Consider the following 18,197-nt stretch of genomic DNA (forward strand, 5'->3'; position numbering starts at 1 on the left):
ATTATAGCGACGTCCTTACGTGGAATATTGACGTGGTCTTTACGACGAATCGTCTTACTTCGTCTTTACGACGAATCGTCCTACTTCGTCTTTACGACGAAATATATTCCTCGCTAAGTTACGACGAATTAGCGAGGAAATATGTGTTACGACAGACGTGTAACGAGCAAACGCGTTTCCTCGCTAATTCGTCGTAAAGCCTCTTTTACGACGAATTAGCGAGGAAAACCGCCCTTGTTAAGATTATGTTTTCTTGTAGTGACAAGAAATGGTCATAGAGGAAGAAGTCGCATTTCTAGAAGATTACGTTAGTGATTCAGTAGACCACCGAGGAGTTCCCGCCGGAAAACTTTCCACCGGTGGATGGAGATCCGCCTGGTATATTATTGGTGAGAAGATATAACAAAAACATTTTTTTTTTTGAGCAACACATAACAAAAACATCGAATCTTTTCTATTCTTGAAATTTCTTTTACGAGTTTCCTTTTTTTCTTGAAATATTTCAGGTGTAGAGGTAGGAGAAAGATTTGCTTACTTTGGGATTGCCTCCAACTTAATTACTTACCTCACCGGACCTCTCGGGCAATCGACGGCGACCGCCGCCGTAAACGTGAACACTTGGTCAGGAACAGCCTCGATGCTTCCTGTTGTAGGAGCTTTCGTGGCAGACGCTTATCTTGGTCGTTACCGCACCATAGTGATAGCTTCTCTTATCTACATACTCGTATGTTCCTTCTTCAACTCCAACTCCAACTTATAATTTATTTTTTTTTTTTGCTAAAATCCAACTTATAATTTATATCCATTTAAAAATCTAAACAAATAGAAGCTGATTCTTTCAAAATTTAACGATCTAAAAGGAGAGCGACGAACTGACGAAACGTGTTTGAGTTGTAAATTCGTCGCTCTCCTTTTAGAAATACTCTCGTTCCTCTCGCAACAAGTGCTCCAGTAAGAAATACCTCTCGCAATAACTTATCGAGGAAAATATTTCGTGTAAAGACGAAGTACATCATTTCTTCGTAAAGACCACGTAATCATTACACGTAAGGAAGTCGCTATATTTCCTCGTAAATACCTCGAAAGGTGATCTTCGTAAATTACACGTAAATGTCTTGAAAGTATTTCTTCGTAAAATACACGTAAATACCTCGAAAGTATTTCCTCGTAAAATACTCGTTTAACTTTTCTCGTCATTTCCTCGTAAACTTTCCACGTAAATAAGTCGTAATTTAGCTACGAATTTACTTTGTTTTTTTATTTTTCAGAATTTAAAAATATAATTAAAAAATAATTAAATAAAATTATTTAATTTATTAATAAAATTATAATTTAAAATAAAAATCAATACGAAAATATTTTATATATAAATAAGTTTTGAATTTATAATACAACAACCGAAAAAAATAAACTAAGGGTCGTTCATCGCCTGGTAGAATTCCTCACTGCTCCTCACAACATCCGCCTTGTTATGTGTGTCGGATGACTCGCCTGGAATGGAGTGTTGTTGTCGCATGTTCCTCAACATGGACTCCCATTCCGGATTTGTGGCCGCTATAACGTTCAAGAAGCCCTCAACTTCACCCATACGAGCTGTGAACGCAGTTTTTGTCGAGGCCAAATCGTTACGCAGCTCAGTGACTTCCTCATCCCGTCTCTGACCATAAGACGATGTAGCTATCAGAACATCGTTGACGGAACCAATCCCCAACGTACGTCCCTTTTTCTTAGGGACAACCTTAAAAACAAAAAATAAATATTGTTAGTAAAAATTTAAAGTTAAATTAAATGAATAATAAAAAAAATTAAAATTTTTAAAAATTTTCCTCCTCGTAAATCCTATCCGCTTCAAGTGTGGATAAGGTGACGGATAATCCGTCGGTGGACTGCTGGGTCAGCTGAACAACTCTCTGTAATGGGGAGTAAGCATGTTTTTTCGAAGGCCCTCCAAAAAAAAATTAATCTTTGAAGTTAACATCAACAGTATTAACAAATTCTATAATTAACAAATTCTATAAATCTAGCTAAATTCCCTACATTAACCACCTAATCAACACTAATTAACATAAAATCCGTAAACCTATCTAAATTCCCTACACTAACCACCTAATCTATCCTAAACTAATCAAATTAGAGAAGAATTAGAGAGAGTTACCATTGCTACAAAATAGAGAGGAAGTGGAGAGGAAGTTGAGACGAAATGAAAGTGTGAGCGCTCGCGAGTATATATAAGAGATTAGATATCCTCGTAATTTCCTCATAAATTTACGAGGAATTACAAAGGCCCGTGTTTTGTTTCCTCGTAAAGCCCACGTTAAATTACGAGAAAATAGCAAGGCCCGTGTTTTTATTTTACGAGGAAATAGCAAGGCCCGCGTTTTCCGGTTACGAGGTCTTTACTACGGTTTCTGCTTACGTGGAATTAACGAGTCCCGCATTCTTTATTTTACGAGAAAATTACGAGAATTATGTTTAAATCCCAAAAATCCGAAATCCCAAACCCCATCTTCCTTATCTTCTACTTCATATATTCCAAACCCCAAATCCATCTTCCCTTTAACGAGGAACTCGCGAGGCCCGTGTTTGGTTTCCTTGTAACGTCCTCGTTCATTTACGAAGAATTAGCGAGACCCGCTTTTTTATTTACAAGGAATGAGGCGAAGCTAATTGGTCGTAAAACCTTTCGGAATTTCCTATAAATACTTACCAGTTTGCTTTTCAAATCAAAGATAAATTCACTAATTTGCTTCTCAAGTCAGAGATAATTACTCACCAGTTTGCTTCTCAAATTAGAAAGATTTAAAAAAAAAAGAAGGAGAAGAAAGATACTGGAACACATGTGGGCGGAGACAAGTTTTTCATGATTAAATCTATCAAATCACATGCATTAAGTCTGAAAATCAATCTTATTAAAAACAAATACAAATACATCAATCGGATACATCTCACTAGAAACATCATCATTTTCATTAAACTCGTCTTCAACAGCTTCGTCTGTGGCATCATCGGTAAGATCTTCGTACTCGTGATTATGCGGATCAATGAGAAGGATGTCATCAATTTCTTGTTCAGGTTCCTCGACTTCATTTATCTGTTCTTCTTGCAATGGTGGTTCTTCTCCACTGATGATTCATCCTCGAAGTGTAGCTTTGATCACGGCTAACCAATTTATTCCCGATTCTCTCATCCGAGGGTATGGAAGGAAGCTAACTTGGTCTGCTTGTGAAGCTAAGATGAAAGACTCGAATTCGTTGTACCTGCAAAAATAAAGAAAACGTAGAAATTAATTTATTTTGCTCATGTATGGCAAAAAAAAAAGAATTTGTTGTACCTTCGTCCACCATTGACATCAACTACACAAAATTTGTTAAACCGAACACCTCTGTTGACGAAGGGTTGAACCATTCACATTTGAAGAGTTAGGAATTTATGACGAAATTTAGTTAGGTTGCCGAAAAAAAACGTGTTACAACTACAAAGTCGGTGGATTCAAAATTTCCTCGCTAAGTAGACGTAAAATATTTCCTCGTAAAGTACACGCTACGTTTACGTCGACTTTACGAGGAAAGCGTATTTCCTCGTAAAAGCCACGTGACATTACATCGACTTTCCGACGAAATGATTTCGTCGTTATTTTATGAGGAAAAAACGTTGATTTTATATTTCCTCGTAAGTTCCTCGTAAAGTCGACGTAAATTTATGAGGATTAGTTTTCATCGTTAAGTTTCCTCGCTAAATTTGTGTTTTCTTGTAGTGTAAATACGATTTTTGGTATTGAATAAATTTACATTCAGTTAAAAAGTTCTGAAAAAATCATGTTTACCTTATTCTGAATAATTAGATTTTTTGTTTCAAAATATCTGTTATTAGTTTTTGAATATTTATAAATATTAGTCTAATTTCACGTTAAACTTGAACATATTTGTAAATGCGTTTAAATTACAAAATACAAATGTAAGTATAAAACCAATAACACCTTATATATTTGGGGATCGTTATTACAGGGACTAGGACTATTGACCTTGTCGGCTTTCTTAATTACAATAAGAATATCAGAGCAACGACACGATTCAGTTAAAACGTTTTTCTGGGTGAATATACTTTTCTTCTGCTCTCTCTATATGGTGGCGATCGGACAAGGCGGCCACAAACCGTGTGTTCAAGCGTTTGGTGCTGATCAATTCGACTCTAGAGATTCAAAGGAGAGAATATCTAGAGGATCGTTTTTCAACTGGTGGTTCATGACTTTATCTGCCGGAATCACTTTATCTTTTCTTGTGGTGGTTTACGTCCAAGACAATATAAGCTGGGCGCTTGGCTTAATTGGAACCCCATGTCTGTTCATGGTTATGGCTCTAGCTCTCTTCTTGCTCGGAAGAAAAACGTACAGATACCCAAAAGAAGATTACAAGGAGAAGAACGCTTTGGCAAGAATCGGTAGAGTGTTCGTCACGGCTTACAAAAACCGAAAACTGAATTTAGCTGATCCGGGTTTGGGGGAAAGTCTATTGGAGGATGGTTCGTCTCAGAAATGTAGAGGCTGGCTTGAGTAAGTTGCATAAGTTTCTAATTGAATCTTTGTTTTTAGAGTTTGACCTATAATTTTGAGTGTGAATGCTTTTCATTTTGACGTAAAGGTGCTTAGGGAAAGCGTTACTACCAGGAGAAGGAGGTGGAGAGCCATGTACTAGAAAGGACGTGGAAGATGCAATGGCTTTGGTAAGGCTTATACCGATATGGATCACATCGGTCATCAGCACGATTCCCTATGCTCAATACTCTACCTTCTTCACCAAGCAAGGCGTTACGGTAGACAGAAAAATCTTGCCGGGTTTCGAAATCCCTCCAGCTTCTTTCCAGTCATTTATCGGTGTGTCGATTCTCATCTCAGTTCCAACTTATGAACGTGTATTCCTCCCGTTAGCTAGATACATTACCAAAAAGCCTTCCGGGATCACAATGCTCCAGAGAATCGGAGCTGGAATGGTGCTCTCTAGCTTCAACATGGTGGTGGCCGCGTTGGTAGAGACCAAACGGCTAGAGATAGCTAAGGAGTACGGGCTTGTGGATAGACCGGATGCAACCGTGCCAATGTCTATATGGTGGTTCGTTCCTCAGTATATATTGCTCGGGATGATTGATGTGTTCTCGCTAGTGGGTACACAAGAGTTCTTCTACGACCAAGTTCCAACGGAGCTAAGGAGCATTGGTCTTGCGCTCTCTTTGAGTGCGATGGGTCTTTCGAGCTTCTTGAGTGGTTTCCTCATCACTGCGATTAATTGGGTTACGGGAAAAGATGGCGGTGATAGCTGGTTCAACACTAACTTAAACCGAGCTCATGTCGATTACTTCTACTGGTTGCTCGCCGCTTTCACCGCCGTTGGATTCTTGGCGTTTTTGTTCTTCTCCAGGTTGTATGTGTACCGCCGGGTAGACCAAGTCTACGAACAAGAAAAGTCAAGTTTATCGAAAATTCATTGTTCATTTGTAATTTAAACTGATTACTGTAAATTTTTTGAAAGTGAGCTCGGATCATACGCTGGATCAGTTATACGATCATGAAAAGGCAACCAACATGAGAAACTTTTCAATAGGCTTACGTGCATTGCAAGCTATATGAGTACTATACAATATAACCATAAGGATCCCAAAAAGGCGACCGATATGACTAATCCGATCATGAATCAAGATGGGAAAGTAATATTGGTGTGATGAAAGTGTATTTAAATATTAACAATAGTACCTGCGATATTATTTTACTCGAGATTTGGGTTTAAAGGGTGTTGAGCCTCATAGAGATGTAGGACTTTGAAAAATACAAGTAGGAGGCGAAGCCAATGAAGCTGGAACAAGAAAAGTAATCCAGATGAGCCTGAGCCAACCCCACGCTCCTCAGCTCACTCGGGACCTGGTCTTAGAAGAACCACACAGGTTTGCGTCCATCTTTGTGCTAGTGCCACTACACACAGGGCACTAAAGAATGCAATTACTTGAAATCGGGGAGAGCATGGCGTGAGTAGATTGTAGTGTGAAGGAACCATGTCAGATAAACTCAGCAAACCAGTTCCCCATTGTTCATCAAATCACGATACATCAGAGTCATCATCTCTTAGCGTTGATGACAAGAAGAAGAGTAGGAAAGAGCTGAGAGTAGATCATGCGGCGAGTATTGTACGGTGAAGGGAGAAGATGATTGATACTTACCTAAACCCTCTTGCTACTGTTCTTGGAAGGTAATTTCTCTTCTCAATAATTCTTTTCCGTTGTTGTTTAATATCTCGAGATGTGCAAACCTATTGAGCATCTGATGTAGTTTGCGGGCTAGTTTCTTGAACTTGAAAATGATGTATGAGTCGCTTGAGTTCAAACTTCCTATATATGGAGATTTAAAAACCATTTGGAACCCATGAGTCTCTTTGGCAGTTTAAAAGTAACAAAGTAGATTCGTAGGTGATCTCAAATTGTTCCAATTAGGCATATTAGAAGTAAAACGCTATTCTTTTGGATTTGACAGATAAAACAAACATTGTTTCCAGTAACAACTATTCTAGTCAGTAACTGCACATCGCTTAGCTAACTTGTGGTAGCTCCTAATAAATTCGGGACTTTGAATGGCAAGGCTAGTGTTTTTAAGACACCCAAGTAAACTGCTATTAGATTTGACTCTCTTGGGAATGTGTTGATGTATTTCTATCTTTTTGTTTCAGAAACAGGTCTCGGATGCAAGGGAGCTGGCTAAACAGTAATCTGAGACAATAAGTATGAGATAACTGATAAACTCATACATGATGGTGTTGTTAAGAATCTTGCTGCCCGTTACAACATCGAATGTGGTCTTGATCGCTAGAGAGCCGCCATATCTTATTAGAACTTATTGATTCGACTATAACCTTGGTATTTTTGGTTAACTTGACTTGCCTTTCAGAGGCAGCTTTAGTTTTTTTTCTTTTACTCCTAATGAAGAAAGTTCTAATTGCTCGTTCTGTCCAGTCCTCATCTTTTCTACCAACCTTGGTAGTTTCATCTTTGTTTACAAATCTGTTACATTTGAATTTGAATGTTTTATATGTGTGCATAAAAGTAGCATCCACATGTACGTATGTTTTACCAAATGTACACTAGTTCACAAAAATAGCCACTTGTACACAAAATAGCCAACTTGTATATAGTTTTCTTTTAAAAATAATACAGTACTAGATTTTGACCCGCGCTTTCAAAGCGCGGGTTTATTTTTGTTTTTTTTTTCAATTGACAAATATTTAGTAAATGTCACATTTTCATATATTTGTGTTTTATTTTATAAAAGCCTTAAAATTTTATCTTTATTTATCGTATTTCATTTTAAATGACTATTTATGTTTAAAAAATTAAACTTTATTTTTTTAATGAATTAAATTGGTATAACTCTGATAAATTAATTTTATTATGGGATTAATATTTTAATTAAAAAATTATATACTTTTAATAAAGATTTATACTTTTCAATAAAAAAATTCAATTATTTTTATGAATGCTTAAATTATACTAAGAAAAAAATAATAATAATTAAGAATCGTTGAAAAAAAATATTTGAACTTGGACTCAATGGTCCAAAGGAAAAAAAAAGGTGAGAATTGAATCTGATTTTTTAATAGGCCCAAATGGCCCAATAGAGATTTGATTTGGACTGGATCCAAAAATAATGACCCAATATAGATTTGTTATTAATATTACTTAATTGCCCTTAATGAAACATGCAATGTTAGTGAAAGAAACATGCCCCTAAGGTAATTATGACAATAGGATCCTGCTTTAATAGTATAGATATATTCATATTGCATTTGTGTACATCATGTTTGTGTACACGAATACATTGGGTGATGTGTACACAATGTCAGCTTCATTGTATTTACAAAATTTTCTTATACATGAGGAGAAACATGGACAAAAGAACTCTAATAATTGATGCATGAAACAGAAGATGGGCAATAAAGAGATGCATCAATTATTAGGCAATAAAGAGTTCATGCACCGATTGGTACATGTATGTATATTGTAGGCTTAAATTTGGCATGGAAACATTTATCTGAAACAGAAAAACCAAATCAAACCAAAAAAAATATTCGAACGGGTTCTATATCTATAGAACCGAACAATTAAAGTTGAACTGGAATCGAAATGAAAACTGAACGGATACTCAAATTTTAATAATTTATTTTATATAGTTACAGATATTAACTATATTTAGTTTTAAAATAATCAAATAATTAAAAATATTATTCGCAAACCAAATACACAAAAGAAAACAAATAATCAGAATATTTATATCCAAAATATTTAAATTTATCCAAACTATCTAACATTTGATGTATGAAACAGAAGATGGACAATAAAGATAACAGTTTAACATTGTCTATTGTCTATATGTACATGTGTTTGTCGATGTACACATGTACACTAGTTCGCAAATGTCGTGTGTATATTCGTTTACAAATGTCCACGTGTACATTGGTACATATGCGTATATTGTAGGCTTAATTCGGCATGGACACATTTATCTGAAACCGAAAAACCAAATCGAACCGAAAAACAATATTTGAAGGGTATAGAACCGAAAAATCAAAGCTGAACTGAAATCGAAACAAAAACTAAGCGGATACCCAAATTGTTATAATTTATTTTATATAATTACAGATATTAACTATATTTAGTTTTAAAATAATCAAATAATTTTAAAATATTATTTGCAAACCAAAATACATAAAAAAACAAATAATCAGAATATTTATATCCAAAATATTTAAATTGATCCGAACTTTCTAAATTTTGTATCCAAAAACCCAAAATAATTGATATTGAAAACCCGTTTAAATGCAGAGACCAATACAGACAACAGTGACAAATACCAACGTGAATGACAATTCTAACTATCGGAACAAATTCTGAAGACGGTAGTTCTCATCGGAACTGCGTGTGAATCCATGCAAGCGGATTTAGCATAATTAATGAGTACACAATCGCTGAATGTACATATGTATATTATCTTTGTACATGTGTATCTTATCTTTATAGTGTACATGTGTACACATATACATGTTACTTAAATTTAAATAATTGTGGCACAATTACATTATAGTATGATCAAATATGTTTTAATGTTGCAAATAACTACAAATTTAAAGTGTTTTAATGAAACAGACCGTATATTCATCAACTTACATGTACAATTTCTTACGTCTCTGTATCTGCAATTGATATCTCATAATTTTGCATATAACAGGGTTAAAATGCATTTTTTGAAAGTTTGGGACAAATCGGAAAGAAATCTGCCTATTAGGAAATATTTGGGGCAAAATCGCGATTAATTACAAGTCAAGGGACTATTTGTGTAATTGTGAAAACGTTGGGTCAGAGAGTTTGATCGATCCCCGTAACCTAGATTCTCTGGTTCGAGACAGTCGCAACGGAGCATGAAAGTTCCGGATCCGAGAACGGCGACGTGGTAGACGGCTTGGATAGTGCTCTCACGGTGGCTTGGGCATTGATTGCGACGGAGAAGAGCTTAAACAACGAACTGAGACTCGCGCGATGGATTGCGACAGAGAGAACACGGAGAGACGGCGACTCTGGAGCTGCTCGACGGGGACCTCAGCGGTCTTCGTGATGTAGAGGATAACAATCCCGGCGAGAAGAGATCATGAATTGTGGTCGGAATCGAGCTCAGCCATGTTGTCTTAGGGCTTTGATTACGGTGGAGAGGAGCTTCAACGGTGAACTGAGACTCGCGACAATGCTTCTTCTTTCTCCGGATCAACCTCTTCGTAGACTAAGCTTCTGCAATTATAGAGAAAAAAAATCTAAAGAAAGAGATAAAAAAAAATGTTGAAAAGCTAAGTGTTTTGTTTGTAAAGTAGATATTAGTTAGAATAGAGGGTTTATTTGTTTATAAAATTATATATTTTATATATTAAGTATAATTTAAATTTTTATATTTTAAATGTTAAGTATAACTTAAAATATCAATTTCACAATAAACTAATCTTATTTTTGTGGTATAAGATATCAGTTATTTTTTATATAATATTTGACAAATTAGAATAAAATATTCTGACTTGTTCAAAATCTTACAAAAAAGTAATTTAAACATTCCTTTATAAATAATTATAAACATTTACTATCTTTATATCATGATTTTGTTTTCAGAATCTTACAAAAAGTAATTTAAATAACATATGATATCTTTAGTAACTTAAAATATTTGTAATTACTATAATAAAAATGTTTTATATTTTCTTGCAAAATATTTGTTTTTAATTTTTTTAATTTTGATATACGTTTTCTTTATAACTTTTATCTAACTACGTAAATAAAAATATTTAAAATATCTTAATATACTATTTATATAACATGATTTTTAAAAAATAATTCACAAAACTATTTTAAATATTAGATAATATTTCTTTTGAAATTGACTTTAAAAAAGAAGACATATTTAGAAAGGGGAACTAAAAATATTATTTTTACTATAAATGTATTTGGATAAAAATAATAAAATGCGATTTAAATAGAATCATTCATAATTTTGAATCGATCAGTACATTAATTTTTTATTTAATTCTCAAAAGATTATATTTTAATTTATACTTAATTATAGTAAAATATTTACAAATCTAAGATAATTACCAAACTAAATGCAAATAAGAAATCAATCAATAGTTTAATTTACTTAGAACAAAAAAAAAAATACTATGTTTGAATTTAGAGAAATAAATGAAATCCAGTATACACAAATAATGAGAAAACTAAATATTATATATTCAATAGCTTGTCTCTGCTAATTCAACCCCATATTTAAATTGGCCCATCTCTTGCCTCTCGCAAGATGCATTGTATCTTTCAGAGTTTACACTTCCGCTGTTGATGATGATAAGTCTCTTCTGTTGCTCTTTCTTCCTCGAGCTGTTTAACACATTTCTCCAAAGACATTACCGAAAATTCTGATTTCTCTAGCTCGGGCTCAGTATCAACAATCACAACATGCTTATGTACAAAGCCAATAAGAGGAGAAATCTGAGCCACATTACCAATGTGATTGAGCGTAGACGCTAACTTAACCTCCCAAGTTTTATTTCCAATACCAAATTTAAAAGTGATAAATTTATAATGGAGAAATATAAGCTAAGATAGGTAATCAACTGGATGGAAAAAAGATAGGTAATCAACTCTACTTCTTCCAAGTCATCACTAATATATGTATGTCCTACACCGAGAAATGTAAAAACATGTTGTAATGCTGAGATCTACTTCTGCTTCTGCATTCATGACATATTCTTTCAATAGTATTTCACTCATAGAGATAATAAAGCTCCAAATGATTACACAACAATGATCATAGCCTACTTGTCTAACCAAAAAAATAACCAACCTTACCTGCGGTTGTGCTGGTGGTTCTTGTGCAAGAGGGCTGAGACATTCTATAATAGGGTTCCTTCAAGTTGAGTTTGCACGATGATGTGTGAAGGATTCCACCTTGATCGGCGCCGGGTCCCACACTTTTCCTGTTTAGAAAGCCAATTGGAAACAAAGCAAGAATGATTTGATTCAAAGGAGAGATGTAAAAGAGCAAAATTGACGTAAGAGTTAGATTTATAGTGTAACTCTGAGTACCTATTGACAACCAAATGAAGTTTACCACTGATTTCTTGCCCTGCCATGACATGAATAGGCTGGAGAGAATATATCTTATTTGGTACCAAAGGGTTGTTGTCTTGTTGGTTACCAGTAGCAGTTGTGGACCATCTTTGTGTTGTGATGTTGAATATAGAGAGCATAACATGTTAGCATTTGTATTTCTTTGTCTGACAGCAAATGTATATTAATTGTAAGTGGAAGAAAAAAACATATAAATCTGTGATGGCTTGATACCTTCCATTAAAGAGAACATTGAACCAATGCACTCTGGTATACATGAACGCTGTAAATTTCAACGGAACATCAATCTCCCAAAGTTCTGTTTCCTGTGAAAATTAATTGACAGGTAAATGAGTTTGGACCACATCATTCACCAAATACGGAGATGAAATGAGAGAGTTCCATAAGAGATGAAATACATGAATAGACAAATCGAGAAACGCAATTTAAGGCATTGTACCTTTGGTGTAGTGAATACTACGCTTTTTATATTGCTTTGGTAGTTCGAACAGCTCTTCACCTGGCCTGCTCTCCCACACAGGAAGAATCTTTAACTATCACAGTATAGACAGAGCAATATTAAAGCAAATCAGATTAACTGATAAAACAACGTTGTGTCAATAAATATAAATCCAAAGGAAACATTACAAAAAGCAACACACCTTTTATTTTTATTTTTGAATGAAAACACTCACCTTTTATAGAAAATCACTGTCGTTTACAGGTCCGATACTCTTGCTAAAAATCAGAAACATGAGTGTACCCATTGATTATATTTACTCAAACGTTTATTTTTTCTAATTTTCACAAAAAGTTTGAACAAAAGAAGGGAGACCATATTAACATAGAACTGGTTTTACAGTCTTCAGGTGATAAAAGAGACAATGTAAGAATGTCAGCAAAAGCACTGATCTCAGTGATCAAAGATATCTTGTTAATTTGATGAAAAATCAATCTTAGAGCAAACCTTTGCAGCTTGCGTTCACCACAGGATGCTGAGCAAGAGCCATCCCTGCAGTTTAGCCAACAACGCAGTCATTGTTACACCCTTCGGCTTCACCTGTAAAAAAAAACAGCTCAGTGATTATAATATGCTGATACGACTTCACAACAATGTACATTCACATTCACCTTCTCGTAGGGTGCATCAAGAGCATCAGTGTTCACTGGATAACCAACACGTAACATTGGAACAGAGAGGCTCTCAATCATGTTTTTGGATACGTCAGATTGCATTGCCGTGAAGGGAACAACACTTGAACCAGGCAACAGAGGAGGCGAGCTTGAGCTTGTTGTGGTAGCTTTCGCAGCAGCAGCAGGAGGGCGAGGAGGCGGTGGTGCCGCCACAGAGGGAGCGATCCCAGCCGCAGCCTCCACGTCAGAAGCAGTGATCCTACCGAACGGTCCAGTTCCCGCAACGGATCTGATATCCACTCTATGCTGCTTTGCAAGCTTCTTAGCATACGGCGTCGCTACAGTCTTCCTCGTTCTGTCAGACACCGTCGCCACCGGAGCATGCTGAGCGATCACCGGCGCAGGAGACGAAGCAGTCGGAGGAGGAGGAGACAGAACAACAACGGGAGAGGCAGAGGAAGATTTCGAGGTGGCTTTGCTCTGAGGTTCTTCGATCTAAGCCTCAGTCTCCGCCAGCAAACCAATCGCGGCCCCCACCGGAGCCGTCTCACCTTCTCCGACGACGATCAAATCGCGTAACGGAATGAAGAAGAGGAAGAGCAAAAAGGGTGTCTCGAATCGAGAGAGGAAATTAGGGTTTGAAGATTTGAAGAAGGCGAGCTCGAGTAGGCTTGTTCTCGATTTTCTTCTATCAATAACATGGGCTTCATGGTCCAACTCGACCACGACAAACTTTAAAAAAATCGCACAGCCCATCTGACGTGGCTAAACTCTTCAACGTGATTGGTCGATTTAATTGTCCTACGTGGACATGCTGTATGGGGAGTATATCCTCCTTTTAGTATTGTATGATTTCAATTTAATTGGTTGAGTGTTCATAGTAAAAGAAGGGTAAAATCGAATTTTTATGGATCGGGAAAAGAGAAAGCTGCATTGGGTAAACGTAAATGTGTGTGAGGAGTTAAAAGTATCTCACCATGTAATATAAAAGACACAAAGTGACCTTAAATGTAATACTTTTCATTTTTTAATGTGAAGTGGGTTAGTATCGGGCTTGGGCCTATAATGAGCCGCACATTTACTTCTCTCAAGAACGAAATACAACGCTGTGTAAATCTTTTAGCTTTGATCTTCTTGATCTATAGGAGGACATTGATCAAACTTAATCAAGCCTATCAATCATTTGGTAAGAATATATAAAGTCATACTATCTCCGTTTAGAAATTTAGATGTTTTTTTTAATTGTTCTACACAAATAAATTTTATATATTAATGTTATTTTTTTTCAAAAGACAAATCAATTTTTACGATGATTTACTTAGAATGCAAGTTTTTGGTAAAACAATGTTCAAAAAAAGGTTTTTGGTAAATACAAATTTTACTTTTGTAGAAACATGGATGGTTAGGAAGAGGGTGGTGAATACAAGCGGTTCACTTAACATCAGTTGTATTAATTTGCATTTTCTTTTGTTTTAATGTTAAGTTATATTGTGTTTAAGCAAGAAAAAAAGTTATATTGAGCTAAAAAAACATTTACACCAGAATCCAAGATAAATGTTCAATAATTCCACTTTTATTGTTGATGTCAGTTGAGAAATCCACTTTGAAATATGTAAAATCCAAAAATCTATGTGGCCCAATATATTGCACATCTAGATTCGAATCGGATACCAGCTTTGATTCTATAATTAATTTTCATGCAGGGAGTCCTGTAACAAGATGGGCGTCGACTGCTTTTGGTGCTGGAATCGGTATTGGCTCTGCATATGCAGATTGTTCTCGTTTCTTTGATTCTTCATCGTCTGCAACTTCACCCAAGAGCACAGAGACTTCTTATTTTGTATCTCAGGTTTGCTTGTCTCTTCTGCTTTACGCCCTTGACTGTGTGTGGGAATCCTTATGGATAGGTTTTTTGGATCATTTTCTTTCTTCGCATTTTTTGGAAAACAATATTGGAAGTTAAATAAATGGTGATGAAGTTTAGACGTAGCAAATATGATTGTTTTAAGATTCTCTAATAAAGGGTAGCAAATAAGCAAATGGTGTCAACGATCTAGTAAACAAGTTCTCTTAATAGTATTGTCTATGAGTACCTTACTTGACCCCTTGCCTTAGTTTTGAATTAGATGGAAAACAGTTTTAGTCATTTTGTGAACCGTGCACTGCAGTTTGTACACTTAAGTGACTAATCCAGTCGTGTTATTATTGTTTGTAATCTATGAAACTCTTACAAAGTAGAATCAACTAAGTGATTGTTTTTTTTTCAATTTTATTGATTGACACCTACCAGGCTGCGGAAGAGCAAGAGAAAGAAGAAGCGTGAGGATAAACCCAAACATTGATGGGTTTCTAATACAAGAGTTTGTTAGTTTGTTTTGTATGAAACTGGTTGTTGATCTTGCATGACATGGCTTTGGAGATAACATGACCAATGTTGAACCTTTGCTTTTCAGTGACGTTTTGTACACACTGACTTATCTACTCATTCCGACTTCTTTTTGGTTAAATTCTTGAGTTCTTACATCTTAAAAGAAAGAAACTCAAAACCGATAATACCTCCGGATTAATTTGTTTGCCTCTACCGTTCCTTTTACTCAATGCTCCTTGACCAAACCAATCCCCTGGTTTATGAATTAATGATGTTGATAGCCTAATCCGCCATCTTTCTGACAGTTTGGTCCTTAGTTTTGCTTGTTTCTCAAGTTGTATGCTCGTACTTGTGATCTCATCTTCAATATTGATTACACATTGTAAAGACTAAAGAGCAAGTAAAATTCAGTATTTTGGACATGATTTAAGAAGGGGCTATACAGAATGTATAAACCAATCAAAGTCTTTCACCCCAACTTGATGACGCAAAATTTACAATTTAAACGGCTCGGATTGGATCTCTCCATCCACTCTAGCTTCATCAATCGACACGTGTAATAAAACATATCCTTTTTTCTTTTTCCATAATAAAACATATCCTTTATTGTAATACTTAACTGCTACGAAAAAAACCTAATGAATATATATAGCGATCGAAGAAGAACGAGTAGACTAAGAAGCAGAGGAGGAAGAAGATGAATCAGCCTCCGGAGAACGAGGTTTGTTCGATATGCCATGGCAATTTCAGTGCTCCTTGCCAAGCCAATTGCTCCCACTGGTTCTGCGGTACGATCTCAAATCCTTGTACTTTATCGAACCTTAGGTCCGTAGCATCTCGATTAAGCTATCTCTCCTGAATCATCCTCAGCCAATTTTAGTGGAAATCGAGTTCTTCGAATTGTTCATGTTTAGAATTGTGAACTCTAGTTTCGAGTAATCTTCAGGTTTTAGCTAACATCCATATGTTGTTGACACGTGGTTCAGTCTAATTATGTGATTGTTAGTTGTATAGTTTCTCAATGAAGAAGCCTTATGGGATTATCAATTGATATGATCATTTTCCAAACTATTTATTTATTGTAGGAAACTGCATTATGCTTGTTTGGAGGCATGGATCTACATTACGCCCATGCAAATGTCCCTTGTGCCGTCGTCCTATTACTTTGCTTGTTCCTTCTGAGGATACATCGAGAGGTAGAGATGACCCTACAGTTTCAGAGGTTCTTAGCGATGTTCAAACTTACAACCGAGTCTTTGGTGGACAATCAACTGGTCTGTCTCAGGTATGCGTTTCGTCTTTCTCCATAATCACTACGATGTTAGGCTGATTATAACTGAACAGAGCCAAGTTTTGGGGATAATTAGTGTACCTTGTAAGTGTATTTGCTTTGGAATTTTAACGAATATATATTACCTATTGCCTTGGCTTTTGAGTTTATGGTGCAAAGAAGTTTTGATTGTGCCTTTTTTCTGTTTTGGTTAGTGGAGCATTGTCACATGAAACTTCAATTATTGTTTGTGCAGAGGATTCAAGACCTTCCCTTCTTACTCCGAAGGCTATTAAGAGAAATCATGGATCCACAAAGAACGCTTCCACTCGTCATCAAAGCTCGTGTTTATATTGCGGTTAGTTAAAGCACACACATTTTACTACACTTCTAAGGACACCCTAGAGAAATTTATATCTGCTATGAACCTGTTCACAACTTAGTACTTGATAACATCTGAACAAAATAAATGATGTGACTAAAACTTGCGTTTGATCTGATGTAGTTGATACTCAGTGTGATTTACATAATCAGCCCAATAGATATCATTCCTGAAGGTGATTCCTCAATATCATCCCTTCACTATAATAATACATTCTTCTCTTCTGTCGACTTACCAATACTTTGTATCCATTTCTTGCAGCACTCTTTGGGATTATTGGCTTGCTGGATGATGTAATCATAGCCCTGATTTTTCTTCTCCATGTTGCTGCTCTCTATCGATCCGTTCTCTATTCCCGTCATGGTGGTTCTGCTTCATGAATCTCTCTCAAGTTCTCACATCAAGTGACATGGCTTAACTTGTTTGGCCTTTTTTTTTTTTTTTTTGGTCAAAAGTTTGGCCCTTTTTTGTTATGTTCATGGTTTTTCTGTTACAAAACTTAGATTAAAAAAAGCATTTCTTTTATTTTAGCAGAGTAGAAGGTATTGAAGTTAATTCACATTCTGTAATTTATAAGGATATAGCAAACTAGAGAGAGAGAGTTTATCTCTCGAACTCTCTTTTTCTTCTCTCCTTCAAATCTTTCAGAAGAAGAGATTTTGCCGGCCGTTTTTTGGTTTTCATCACCGGATTCTTCCGGTTTTGATTCATGATGGTTCGGGCTTTTGACTCTGGGAAGCGGTGGTTCTCTCAACACTGTCTTCGCCGGTTTTTGTCTCCGGGAAGGGGTGATTTCGTTTCATCTTCTTCGCCGGCTTATCACCGGGGTTCTCCTGGTTCCGTTTGATTGTCGCCTCTGCTCTCCCCTGTTCCATCGATTCTCGATCTGATCCTCCGAAGCTTTCTTCTCCCTGCGTTTAGGTCGTTCCATCTTCAAGCTAATCTCTATCATCAAAGATGGTTGTTCGTTCATGCTTGAAAATCGGAGTTCTCTTGGATCGATTGAAGACGATGGCTTCCCCTGAAGTGATGATCTGGTTATGTCAAGACCTTCTGGGAAGACTACTCTGTTAGTCTTTCACTGATCTGTCTCGCTGTTGCCGGCGCTCCGACGTAACTTTTCCGGAGGAGGTGTGGGTCCGTCTTGACGCGTGTATCCTGAATCGTGTGTCGATCGTACACGTGGTGGGTGTCTGTCCTTTACCTTTCTCGACGGTTTTTCTCTATTGGGCTGACTACCCATTGAGTTTTGTAATTTGACCTTGTTTAGGCCTTAGCTTTTGTTTCGGGTTGGACTTTGTCCCGGTTTGCCTTTGTCCCTTTAATAAAATACTTTCAGAAAAAAAAAACTTCGGGTCAGAAGAAGAAATTTG

General features: G+C 36.1%; 2 protein-coding genes and 1 pseudogene across 2 annotated transcripts in view; 2 read left to right on the forward strand and 1 right to left on the reverse strand.

Moving 5' to 3' along the window:
• LOC106301762 (protein NRT1/ PTR FAMILY 5.16-like) overlaps nucleotides 1-5,521 on the forward strand; it is a 12,199-nt gene extending 6,678 nt beyond the window's left edge. Inside the window, exons 2-5 of the mRNA XM_013738232.1 lie at nucleotides 261-389; nucleotides 507-724; nucleotides 4,005-4,549; nucleotides 4,638-5,521. Coding sequence (XP_013593686.1) covers nucleotides 269-389; nucleotides 507-724; nucleotides 4,005-4,549; nucleotides 4,638-5,496 — 1,743 coding nt within the window. The 5' untranslated portion in view covers nucleotides 261-268 and the 3' untranslated portion in view covers nucleotides 5,497-5,521. The remainder of the gene's footprint in view (nucleotides 1-260; nucleotides 390-506; nucleotides 725-4,004; nucleotides 4,550-4,637) is intronic.
• Nucleotides 5,522-10,875: 5,354 nt separating this feature from the next.
• On the reverse strand, nucleotides 10,876-13,560 carry LOC106302827 (annotated as a pseudogene).
• Nucleotides 13,561-15,805: 2,245 nt separating this feature from the next.
• Nucleotides 15,806-17,354, forward strand: LOC106304389 (E3 ubiquitin-protein ligase RNF170). Its single transcript, XM_013740796.1, has 5 exons — nucleotides 15,806-15,960; nucleotides 16,258-16,457; nucleotides 16,699-16,800; nucleotides 16,948-16,999; nucleotides 17,086-17,354. Exons 1-5 carry the CDS (start codon nucleotides 15,870-15,872, stop codon nucleotides 17,202-17,204), a joined length of 564 nt encoding a protein of 187 aa, XP_013596250.1. The 5' UTR covers nucleotides 15,806-15,869; the 3' UTR covers nucleotides 17,205-17,354.
• The last annotated feature ends 843 nt before the right edge of the window (nucleotides 17,355-18,197 follow it).

Source organism: Brassica oleracea, chromosome C7 (assembly GCF_000695525.1).
Source record: "Brassica oleracea var. oleracea cultivar TO1000 chromosome C7, BOL, whole genome shotgun sequence".
Classification (NCBI taxonomy): domain Eukaryota; kingdom Viridiplantae; phylum Streptophyta; class Magnoliopsida; order Brassicales; family Brassicaceae; genus Brassica; species Brassica oleracea.

What these genes read in the sequence shown, in the direction of transcription:
- LOC106304389 (XM_013740796.1), top strand. Translation starts at nt 15,870, where the DNA reads ATGAATCAGCCTCCGGAGAACGAGGTTTGTTCGATATGCCATGGCAAT. An exon ending in TTGCTCCCACTGGTTCTGCG is followed by an intron (nt 15,961 to 16,257) that starts GTACGATCTCAA and finishes TATTTATTGTAG; the next exon opens with GAAACTGCATTATGCTTGTT. An exon ending in AAGCTCGTGTTTATATTGCG is followed by an intron (nt 16,801 to 16,947) that starts GTTAGTTAAAGC and finishes GATCTGATGTAG; the next exon opens with TTGATACTCAGTGTGATTTA.